This window comes from Camarhynchus parvulus, chromosome 2 (genome assembly GCF_901933205.1).
Source record: "Camarhynchus parvulus chromosome 2, STF_HiC, whole genome shotgun sequence".
Taxonomy (NCBI): domain Eukaryota; kingdom Metazoa; phylum Chordata; class Aves; order Passeriformes; family Thraupidae; genus Camarhynchus; species Camarhynchus parvulus.
In genome coordinates this window covers 64,460,369-64,472,506 of record NC_044572.1, presented here as the reverse complement: position 1 = coordinate 64,472,506, position 12,138 = coordinate 64,460,369, and the positions used below count along the sequence as shown (strand labels likewise).

General features: G+C 46.0%; 1 protein-coding gene across 1 annotated transcript; it reads left to right on the top strand.

Moving 5' to 3' along the window:
- Positions 1-5,154: 5,154 nt before the first annotated feature.
- On the top strand, positions 5,155-9,185 carry EDN1 (endothelin 1). The gene is made up of 5 exons (XM_030971893.1): positions 5,155-5,357; positions 5,533-5,674; positions 6,664-6,822; positions 7,092-7,199; positions 7,953-9,185. Exons 1-5 carry the CDS (start codon positions 5,294-5,296, stop codon positions 8,089-8,091), a joined length of 612 nt encoding a protein of 203 aa, XP_030827753.1. The 5' UTR covers positions 5,155-5,293; the 3' UTR covers positions 8,092-9,185.
- The last annotated feature ends 2,953 nt before the right edge of the window (positions 9,186-12,138 follow it).

Sequence of the window (12,138 nt, the reverse complement as noted above, 5' to 3'; positions counted from 1 at the left end):
TGCCTGCAGTGCCACTGTGGTTCACTTCAGTGGGAAGCGGACACTCTTTCTCCCACAATATCACAGCAGAGATGGACACTGAAGTAAGGGAGAAGTTCCTGTTAACTCTCACCTAAAAGTTATATGTATTCTTTATTCCCAGGCTGTTTAAGCCTTTCCCTTTCCCCACCTGATGTTTCCCTGATTTTAAAGATGACTTTACTTCCAGGGAAGTATTTTCCTGTTGCTTGCAGTTCTTTGTTGTGGAAAGTATAACTGGGAGGAAGGTTTCACAACAGGTTTCATCCTCTGAAACCTGAATCTCTGCAAACCATCTTACTTGTTTTTCTGACAATAATGATTTTAGCCCTGGGAGAAACTGTGAACCTTGCTCAGTAAATTTGGTTTTATCATCTATTTCAGCTCTAAGCAGAGTTTGATTTTAAATTGTATCTAGTCACTGCCACATGGTGTCAGGACGTGCATGGTCTGGAAGAGCTTTCTGATAGAGGCTTTCCTCCATCAAGAGTCATATAGCTGCAGCTTTCCTCCCTGGCTTAAATGCAATTTTGCATGTGGAGTGAATTTTGGAAAGAAAATTATCCTTGGTGATATTGAACAGGATCTGTTTGGGCCATAAATGTAGGGCTGAGTTTGCTGGATCACTGTCTGTCCTTACTCCTCTCCTCAGCACCTCAATAAGTCCACAAGTGTATTGTGAGACAGGCACTCCTGTCCTTTGCTAAACCTCACTAAATGGAGATGGGGAGAAATGAAGAAAGCAGGTTTGCAAGAAATTAGACTTCAGCCCAAGGACTCTCACGGCTGTAACGAGAATTAAATACATTATAGGGCTGGATAGTGATAGAGAGAATAAGGTAATTTCTAAGAGCTCAAATTATCATGGAATCCTAGAATGGCTTAGGTTGGAAGAGACCTTTAAGAACATTTATTCCAAGCCCCCTTCCACTAGACCAGGTTGCTCAAAGCCCCATCCAACCTGGTCCTCAACACCTCCAGAAACTGACCATCCACATCTTCCCTGGATAATCTGTTTCAGTGCCTTACCACCCTCACAGTAAAGAACTTCTTCCTATTCTAAACTCACCCTCTCTTCAGTGCACAGCCATTCCCCCTTGTTATATCACTACATGCCTTTGTAAAAAGTCCTTCTCCAGCTTTCTTGGCCCCCTTGAGATATTGAAGGGCTGTTCTAAGGACTTCCTGAAACCTTCTCTTCTCCAGGCTGAAGAACTCTCTCGGCCTGTCTTCATAGGAGAGGCGCTCCAGCCCTCTGAGCATTTTCATGGCCTCCTCTGTATTTGCTCCAACAGGTCCATGTCCTTCCTGTGCTGGGAATCCCAGAGCTGGATGCAGCACTCCAGGATAGCTCTCACCAGAGCAGAGTAGAGGGGCAGAATCACCTCCCTTGACCAGCTGCCCACACTGCTTTTGATGCAGCTCAGAACACAGCTGAATTTAGGGGCTGGAAGCATATGTTGCCAGCTCACATGAAGCTTCTTATCCACCAACACCCCCAGCCACAGAATCACAGAATCACAGAATCACAGAATCACAGAATCACAGAATCATGGAATCACAGAATCACAGAATCTGCTGAGCTGGAAGACTCCCATCAGGATTGAGTCCAGCTCCTGGCCCTGCATGGGACACTCCAAGAATCACACCTGAGAGCATTGTCCAAATGCTTCCTGAGCTCTCTCAGGCTTGGTGCTGTGACCGCTTCCCTGGGGAACCTGTTCCAGTGCCAAACCACCTTCTGAGTGAAAAAAAACCAAGTCCTTCTCCTCAGTGCTGCTCTCAATCCATTCATCTCTCAGCATGTATTTGGGATTGGGATTGCCATGACTCCTGTGCAGGATCTTGCGCTTAGCCCTTCTGAACTTCCTGACTTTTGCATGGACCCACCTCCCAAGGCTGTCAAGGTTCCCTCTGCATGGCATAGTCAGCTCTTTGATTTGCATGTTACATAAAAAAATTTCATCTTGTATAAATATGGGGCATGGACAGATGGGACAGCCCCTAAGAGGAAAGTAAAGTGCAAGAGGGGCAGTAAGGGAAGTAAGGGGACAAGTTATATAACTTCCATTTAATTGAGAATAGTGTTTCAAATCTGCAGAAAACAGCATGTTGCTCCCCTTGTTCCCTAGACAGAAAGGCACAGTTCTGCAGTCTCCTTTTATTGTTTTGCTGATAAGCAGGCATTTCACATTTATGACACTAAACAAAATGTCCTTTACAAAAGTCAGTGCCATGGCCTTTTCCAGCTGGAACATTACAACCACAGCCTGGCTGGCCAGCTGAGTTTTTGCTCTGTAACACAATGTCTCAGAGGTGGCTGCCCAAGGTGCTCCAGCTAGAAAGGGACTGCTGCAGGAGCAGCCAGCTTCAGCTCCTGCTTCCACTCTTGTCCCCGTGGGCAGCAGTGCAAATACGGTGCAAAATTCCCAGCTCTTGGGGTGATCTGGCTTGGCCTGCACTGGGATGACTCATGGAGTACCTGATTTTGTGTTTCCATCCTGCAAACACTGACTGCTACCCAAAGTTCAGTCCTCTCCAGCAGATTTTATAAGGCCCCAATTGTGACCCCTACTGTTGGACTTCTCCTTTAAACAGTTTTAAAGTGAGCAAATTTTCCTTCTTTGATTCCCAAAGAGTGTTTCTGCATGGCACAAAGCTGATCTTGTTTTACAGTGTCCAAGTAGGGGTCAGGATTACCCTTTCCTGGGGAAACCCACCTCCCACTCCAGCAATCCCTGTGGCCTGAAATGACCCACATGGGCCACTGGTAACAAATGGAACAAAAGTTTGTTTTTGCATTACTCAAGCAATGGGAATAGCAACCAGAATAGCTCGATTCTGGTTAGTCTCGAGATCTGAAAGTGGAGCTATCAAAAATCGCTGAATCAGAGGAAATGGATCTCTGACAACAATAATATTTATGAATTCTTATGAAAAATTGTTGAAGATGTTTTTGTTATTAAAAAAAAAAAAAAGGTAAAAAAGAACACCATCTTCAGAAGTGCCTGCGATATGTTTGTGCCTTGTTACTCAGAGGAAACATGCATGCTGTTTTTGTCAGCTAACAAAATACTTTCTAACAAGATATTCTGACAAGGCTGAAAATATTTTACACCAATGTGAGTCATTTTGGCTCCAAGTGCACATCTTAGAAAAAGGAATCTCAGGAAAAAAATTTAAATAAGCACTGGCATGAAAGACAGCCTTTAAGCAACAGGCTGGAAAGGCTATGCATGTTCGTACTCAATACAGAACGATTGCTATCTTTCAACCCACACAGCTGCTTCACGTTTTGTGCTTTTTAAAAATTTCTTATTTATTTTTTTTTAAAGCTGAGAAAGAAAAAAGTCACCTAGTTTCTCTCCTAACTTGAACTCCGATAAAGTTCATTACTTTGGAAGGCTGTGATTACTTTTTGTATGTAGCTGTGTGACCCCTGCTGGCAGATTCTTATCATGACTGCAGCAATTCAAACACGTATGTACAGACACTTGGGCATTCCAGTAAATCCTGCCCTACATACACAAGGAGACATAATACACAAGATGATATAATTCCTGCTCTGGAAAATAAACTCCCACGCTGGAGAGGTGTGAACAAAAAACATTGTATAACCCAGATTTCTCCACTCACAGATATTTTACAGGGCAGTTTTTAGAATACCTCTGATAAATAGATATGACCATCTCAGGATGGGGCCACTGGTGTTTATTCAGCATAATGGTCTAAATGTTCATTATTGCTTGGAAAGCCCCTACACTTCATCCTGTTAGAAGCAAGGAGGTTACACCAAGGAAAGGATTAGTCTCCACTTGCATTCCTTTCTTGTGCTCTTTCTCATGCCATCTGCTAACATTCATTGTGGCAGAGAGGATACCAGCTAAATGGACCTTTATTCTGACTCAGCACGGCTGCAGACAGTCTGCCCACTGTGATACAGTGGCACTGTATAATTTGATACTTTAAAAAAACTGGCCATTCACCTGCCAGACCACAATGCAACTTGCACTTAACAGTCCTGCTCTTTGTGATAGCCAAGGTCATTTCTATTATTACAGCACAGTGCACGGAAATACCACAAATACCAAGAGAGTCTTATCTATTTATCATAGGTGAAACTGGCACGCTTTGCAGCACGACGGCTCCACAGCGGATCACAGGCACTTTGAGTTCACTTAATTAAGTTTATAGTCATGGGCTGCTCCCTCAGTTGGGACCTCAGTGGATTCCATGCATGTCTATATCTGTGATGGCACTGCTGCAGCCACTCTTCAAGGGTCCAGCTTCCACACTGACTCTGCTCCTTGACAGAAGGCTTAAAACACAAACATGCCAAAAAAAAGACCTTGTCAGAATTAGCAGTGAGAGCCATAGGCGAAGGGCAGGCACAGATCTTCCCTCCTTCCCTCCCTACCTGGCTTTACACACCTGCTCACACCTAAAACACGCTGGTTTTAGCACCTTGCCTTACCATGGCAGAAAAGGGAGATTATACCCCAATGTTCCACCACTGCTGCCAAACCCAAACCTCCGGAGACCCCAGAGCCCACCTGACAGAGTCTGAGGGGAGGAGCAGGGCAGGGTCCAGCGCAGTCAGTCATCCATCATCCCACAAAAGGGACCCCCGTGTCCTACTGCTGGGTTGTCCCCAGGGCAGTAGCAGGAGCAGCAGGTGGAGCCTGGAGCCCCGAGCCCTGAAGCTCTGAAGCCTTGAAGCGGTAAACCTTGAAGCCTGGCAGGCCTGAAGCCCTGAGCCTTGAATCCCTGAAGCCCCGAATTCCTGAATTCCTGAAGCCCTGAATTCCCGAATTCCCGAATCCCGGAGCCCCGGGCCGCTCTCAGGTGCGAGGCGCAGGCAGGGCGCCCCCTGGCGGCTCCCGGCGCGCCCCTCCCGCCCCCGGGGCGCCCCCGGCCCCCCTCCCGCCGCCGCCGCCGCCCCCCGCTCTTGAAGTTTGCAGGCGATTTCCTTTCCAGCCCCGGCCTTATCTCGGCCCGCACGTTGCCGCGCGGTGACTAATAGGAGAATAACATTGTCTCGGGATAAAATAGCGCCGGGGCTGTTTACCCGCTCCATGGGGGTTCGCTATAAAAGGGCGCCGGGGACCGCCGCGCCAGCCAGACGCGCCGGGGCGCACCGAGCCGCGCCACGCAGGGCACCCGCCACGGCGCTCCGTGCTCACGCCGGGACACACTTTCCCCGCTTTTCCCTCGCCTTTTATTGATTTTTACCCCGTTTCCCCTCACTTCTTCCATCCGCCCAACGCCGCCTGCTATGGATTACTGCCACATGATCGTCTCGCTGCTCTTCGTGCTCTGCCCGGGGCTGCTGCCGGCAGGTAGGTGCCGGTCCGCTGCCGCTCGCCTCCGCCCGGGACCGACCCCGCGGGGGGCTGCGGGGTCGCAGCGGGGCTCCGGGGAGGGCTGGCCGAGGGACGCAGCGGGAGGGGATGCGCGGTGCCTTGCCTTGCCCTGCCGCGGGTGCTGAGCTCTGCCGCTCCCTCCCTCCCGCAGCCCCCGGAGCCGAGGTGGACGCCGCGCCGCCCCCCGCCGCCGCCGCGCACCGCCGCGCCCGGCGCTGCTCCTGCTCCTCGCTGATGGACGAGGAGTGCGTCTACTTCTGCCACCTCGACATCATCTGGATCAACACCCCCGAGTGAGTGGAGTGGAGTGGAATGGAGGGATTTCGGCAGTTCCCCAGCGCTGGGTTCTCCTGTGGTTAGGAAGAAAGGGAGGGAGGTGTGAAGGCGAAAATTAAGAACCACAACCCCCCTGCAGAGATGGGAAGGGGAGGAAAGAATAGTTGTTTGCACAGTTTCTCCTACTGCTTTACCTTCCTGCTCCTACTTTTCTGGCACATTTAGCAACGAGACTGTTCACCAGAAGAAGGCAAGCAGGACTGGGCCACCCAGATCGGGCAGATAGCTCCTAATAGCCCTAGCACACCTGCCTACCTAAAATCTGGGCAGCAGAATTTCCTTTGGGTGCTGCTCAGCAAAGGCTGCAGGATACTTTTCACTATGAATCAGAATCAGACAAAATGCCAAAGGCATGATTTTGCCAGCCTGAATTTAAGCGGTTTTCTTTCTGACAAGTTAGGAGGTTGGAAGGAATACTTTGACACCGGGTGGCTCTAGCTGCCTTTCACTGCTCTGTGCTGCAAATTAACGTGCCCCACGTGTTTATAGGATTATGCACAGTATCCATTTCTGTACTCTCCTCACCAAAAAGTAGTGAGCCAGAGGCTTACCTAAGGCTGCAAACACTGCAACATTGACATTTCTTCTGCTGCTGGGTTTCCTCTGAGAGAGAATCTGTTCTTCACTTTTACTGCTTCTTTCACTGTTGGCAGTAGCCAAAGTTCAAAGAGATGAGGTTTTATTGCTTTCTATTGCACAGGGAGGCACAACAGCCTTGTGAAATCACAATTAAAAGGTCATTATCCTTGTCAGTAGCCATGCTAATGAATATGTTGCAGGATCATCAGAAGCATTTGCATAAAAACTGTGACTAATGAGGCATTCCCAGTCCCACAACCTTTACTCGTGCAATCAATGCTGTTGATAAGATTGCCCAAAATACTCCATAGTGTTTTGAAGCCACAGAATTATTTAAATGACTTTCATGTTGTCTCTTTGATCATAGGAAGACTGTTCCATATGGTCTCGGTGGCCCTGCTCGACCCAGAAGATCACTGAAGGACATGGTGCCGGAGATGCTTGCTGAACCAAGCAGCAGATGCCGATGTGCAGACCAGAAGGACAAGAAATGTCTGAACTTCTGCCAGGCAGGCAAAGATCTCTGGTGCGTCTCTTGTTGCTACTCTTTAAAAGGCAATGCATGTGAAAGGGATGGATTGTGGTGCACTTACTCATTTTGGCACTTGCTGAGCGAATGCACTCCCCAAAGCCTTGCCTCCTACCTGAGTGCTCCCACTTCTATGATACACACTATGGCTTGGCCCAGAAAGATTGCTTATTACATGCCTTGAGAAGTGGTTGATGAGATGCCTCACCTTGTGGACTGCAGACTTGGCGCTTTTTTTAACAGCAGCACCTTTTCCCTTTTAACAGGGCTCAGTCCACAGTGGAGAAAACCTCACGGCACCGCATCAAAGCCGGCAATTGCTTTGGACCCAAATGCATGAACCGACAGCTTGTTGACAGCAAGAAAATGAAGCGGTGAGTTTCTTCTCATCCCGTTGTAGTTCCCCGGAGCAGCAATAGAGAGCACAGTTCATCTGCCTTTGGGTCATCCTGGGCTTAGCTGTTGGTTTCAGCTTGAGAGTCACGGAGGAATCAGTGAGGATATTCTGAGGGCTTTTCTTCATGCTCTGGGTTTTTAGCTTGTGAGAACACGGGTGCTGAGCTTAGCCCACTGTCTGTCCCCCTGCTTGCATTCAATGCTCAGCCATATTCCTATGGAAAAGTATGGAATACAGAAGTTTGCCTGTACTAAAGAAGACTCTTTAGTGCTCCTTTCACAAGCAGAACAGGACTTATAGGAGCAGGCAACCTGATGATATTGAATGAGACTTAGGCCCTGGAAGTCTTAAATAATTTTTTGAAAGCGGGCCTTGCTTACTTACTTGAAAAATGCACCTATTCATTGGAAGTAGGATCAGGTTTACCTAAAAGAAATAACATAGGCAAAACATAAAAAACCACTGGAGACCTCCTGACTGGCTGCTTAAGGAAGTCTAGGGCATCTGTATTTGAGTGAATATTTTAATTTAATGTTTGCATTGAAATTATGAATACAACATTTCAAGTATCTTCAGTTATCCTCATTCTGAGGTATAGCAAACAGCAATTTATTAGGATCCCATGGTAGAAATCTAGGATGAGGTTTATTTAAGCAAAAACTAAGTTTTTTCACTCTACACATCCATCTCTATTATCGCAACACTAAATGTACATTTCTTGGTTTTGCAGGCTGGAAGCCATTGGTAACAGTATCAAAGCTTCCTTCAGTATCGCAAAGCTGAAGGCTGAGCTCCAGAAAGGGCGAAAGCTCAAACACAACCGGGCGAGCAAAAGGCAAAGCGTACGGGAGAGCCTGAAAGCATCCTAGTGGGGAGATCACCGGAATCCTTCTCTGCAACGCTTGCTGACAAAGCATCGCGAAAACTGCCTTGACTCCAACATTCCACGATGGCCAAGGGCCCCTCTGTCAGAGTGTTTGCACAGCAGAGCAAAGTGCTGAGGAAGTCCTGTATTTGGAGATATAAAGACAAAGGATTTTGTCATTTTGGAATTCAGGTTGGATGGGTAGAAGGGCTGAAGGGAAATCTGCAGTAACATACATGAAAAGCCATCTGTCTGAAGAAACATTTGAATACTGCTTCTGGAATGTTACCCATCAATTGAGCAGCTTTCGGGGTCTACAATAAAAGCATCTCACAAGGAAGACCTCACAGATGTGCTTAGCAAGGACAGAAAGCAAGATCTGAGTGTACAAACTTCAAAGAACTCTACCTTTTGATTAAAATGCAAAAATGAAAGCCACAGTTCTACTTTAATCAGGACTTACTGCATATATACATGTCTACCTCTCATGCTGTTTGTTGCACTCCTGCTAGAGTATTTTTACACCCTTGTTATTGCCTTTACTAATCAGCTGCAACCCTTTGCCTTTTTTCAGAAGTCTAGTTTACTTGTACAACCAGAGTTATCTGAATGTGGGTTAGGCATTCTGATTGTTTGCATAGTCAAAGTCCTTTGGCTTTGGATACCAAAGGACCCTTCAACATAAAATAAAAGTTATCGAGGACACTACTAAATTTCCCATAACAAGGATATCTGGTCAACTGAAGTTCTAATAATAGAGGTTGTTGTGTCTTGCATGCTACCAAAAATGCACTGAAGTGGGGATGTACCAGAGGCTCTTGCAAGATTTATTCAGGGCCTTGTTTGGTGGAAATGCATAGAGACAAAGGGTTGTTTTGAATTAAGTCAAAAGGCTAATATTGGGTGAATGTTTATAGCAGTGAATTTGTTCACATTGTTGAATTTGCAGACAAGTTGAATCTTATGTGCTTATTTTTGTGTCATGTATTTATATTCACACAAGTTTTTCATTATATTTACCATGTTGAATACACATTGAAGTAGGCCATATTGGTCTATGCATGTTTTATGTATTTCTGTATGAAATTGGGAAATGCTTTATGCCTATCAAGGTAAATATCTTCAGAAATAAATATTTTTAATTACTGTATTGGCTTGTTTTTCCTTAGTCTGTGGCTCTGTGATCATGGAGGTAGATTGCCCCACATACAAAGCTGACCCAGGTGAAGTGTGTGCACATAATTGCCTTTCTGTCAGATCAGCCAGATCACAGCAATCAAAGTTTGTGCCAGATGTGAGACAGCACATAACACTTGTTCTAGCTGCAAGGTTGCTCATCAAGTCTTCATGGCCAGCTCTAAATTGGACAAATGAATTTATCCTGTAGCAGTCTTGTCAAGTGTATGATGTACTACAGCATTAAGATATGGGCTTTAAGGATGTGGGTATAGATGAACTAGAGGGGGAAATGCACACACTGGAAAACTTGTGGGCTGTATTGAACTAGGAAATGTTACTTATTACCGTGCTATACTTAAAATTGCAGCCTATTCCGTGCACGGTAAAGATGGAGATCTCAATGGAACCTGAATGGGGACCAAGCTCAGGAAAGATCTAGATCAATAGTTAATTTTTTTTTACATGTTTCAAAATGCTGGCTTTAAAGGGTTATATCTAGAAAGAGGCTTAAAGCAAATAAATGGATTTAATAATCTCTCATCCTATAGAGAGAAAAAAAAGCACATGAGTTAATCCAAGGATAAAATTGAGTCGTTTGGGTTTTCTTACAAACAGAACTTAACAAAGAAGTACAATACAAGGAGTGTGACCCAAACACAGAAGTAGCCACCATTGAAAATTTCTGAAATGGTTCTGGATTTCTTGTCAATATTCTTAATATTGACAGTCAGGCTCGTATAATGTCTCATTCACACTGCTCTACTATGTTTTAGAGCAGTAACTCGGGGGGGAAATGACATTGCTGGTAGTCCTGTACTGACAGGAGTGCCTGGTCCAGGCAGTGGGAAGGAACTGGGAGCTCCTGTGCTTCTGCAGGGCAGGCTGCAGCCCCCAGAGCTATCCTTTGATCTCTGCATCACCAGCACTGACTGCTCGGGATGTGCCTGGATCAGTGACCTCTGTCAGGCATGAAGAGACCTCACTAATGCTCCCTGCTTTTCCATTTCTTGCCCTGCCAGTGGTTGCCTTTGGCAGGGAAAATAAACAAGCAAGTAGTTGAGATGCTGCCTCTCACTCAGCCAAAGTGGCAGGCGAGCAGCTGGTGTGGGATGCTCCTGATAGTGAAGGAGCATCAGCATCCCCATCCCAGTTGTTCCTTTTTTCTCTCCCAGGAAAGATTGTGGGGAGACAATAAATTCTGGGGGTGGGGGAGCATTGCAACAAAGTCTGCACTGTTATTAAGGCTGGTTATTTGGATTTTGTACGTGGCTGGCCTAAATGATGATGTGGATGGGCTTTAGTAGCCCAGATTCCTGGCTATCTGCTTAGGAGATTCTTGGGAGACCATCCTAAAAATAAACCTGTTCCTTCTAAGATTTACTCTGTCCATGCCTGGAGTCAAAAGCTGGCTTCCATTCTCCTTTCCTTCCCAGTAAACTGCATCTGCTGCTTGCTCATGCTGCAGCTTTGTGTGGTGATGGCCACTCTGGCCTTTTGGCATGCCATGGGTTCAGCTTGGTCCCCAGGGTCATGCAAAGAAAAGCCTGAGCCTCGATGCAAAGAGCACGAAGGGGTAAGTTGCCCTGATGGCAGAGGCTTGCAGGTTTTGGGAAGAGTGGCAGGAGCTGTTTCATGCTGCCCAGCTGGCTTCAGGGACCTGCTGGTGTGCCACAAGGGTGGAAGGGGATGCATTGCTGCTTCTGCATGCCACTCTGCCCCCCATTTGCCTTGTGGCACTGGAGCATAAACTGCAGCTTACCCTGGTTTGTATTAATGAGCTAGACTGGAAAAGCAGAGTTCAGCAGCCTGTTTGTCTCATTGAACAAGCAACAGGGAACATGAAGCATTTTATCTTAACTCTGGCTCACATACAAGTACCAGGGTCTGTCCCAGAGGTTTGCTCCTTCTCAAAGCTCTGTGAGAGAGAGAGATTCAGTAATTTAGGCTAGAGCCCCTGGTGAGAAAAGAGAGGCATAATATGTGCTGGGATTTATGGCACCGAACACAGAGCAGTGTAAAAGTACATTCTTACTTATAATAAACGACCTGAGTGAAAAAATATTCTACCTGAAGCCAAAGGAAACATTGTGCTGACTGCAGAGGCAAGGCTGCAGAGTCAAAGCTCTTGGTCTTCTAACTAGCACTAATCTCAGTGCCCTGAAAAAGGGAGCCTTTCATGACCATGATCTATCTCCTTTTAAAATGAGAGGTTCTTCTAATCCAGGATGAAATTCGAGAGGCATAAAGGGAAGTGAATAGGGAAGAGGGACACCACTTTCCAATGTGGCCCAAAATACACCTGACATATGACTGAAATTCCATCTCACACCAAGAGCAAGGAAAAGCTCCATTCCTGAGCTGTTATCAGAGTGTATCTCCCTCCTCTGATATTTCCTGGGTTCAGTATGGCCATTTCTGGAATTGGAAAGTTTCACAGGAAAAGACAACTATTCTCCAAAATTAGGCTTGCTGTACTTATTTTTATTCAATGCTGACTGTAATTCTTTCTTTCTCAGCTGGTTTATTTTCATTTTCTCTGGATAAAGGCTGTTTTGACTATAGATCAAAACAAGGTATACAATAAAACAAAGCTTTGACGTGTGAGTCAGACTTCAAGTCAGGAAAATACTACAATGCTACTGAAATTCTTTCCATCTTATCTACATAATTCTGATCTAATTTTTCCAGAAATGGCAACCCTAATCTGTACCACATTATCATGAACTGCCCCCAAATAATTCCTACAGGGTGTCCTAATGTTGCCTATAGAAGTTACCAAATACCAACCTCTTTGTTCATGTTTCCTTACCTTAGGATAAATTTAGCCACCAAAACACATTTCTATATTTACAAACACAGAATGACTGGATAA

What these genes read in the sequence shown, in the direction of transcription:
- EDN1 (XM_030971893.1), top strand. Translation starts at nt 5,294, where the DNA reads ATGGATTACTGCCACATGATCGTCTCGCTGCTCTTCGTGCTCTGCCCG. An exon ending in CCCGGGGCTGCTGCCGGCAG is followed by an intron (nt 5,358 to 5,532) that starts GTAGGTGCCGGT and finishes TCCCTCCCGCAG; the next exon opens with CCCCCGGAGCCGAGGTGGAC. An exon ending in ATCTGGATCAACACCCCCGA is followed by an intron (nt 5,675 to 6,663) that starts GTGAGTGGAGTG and finishes CTTTGATCATAG; the next exon opens with GAAGACTGTTCCATATGGTC.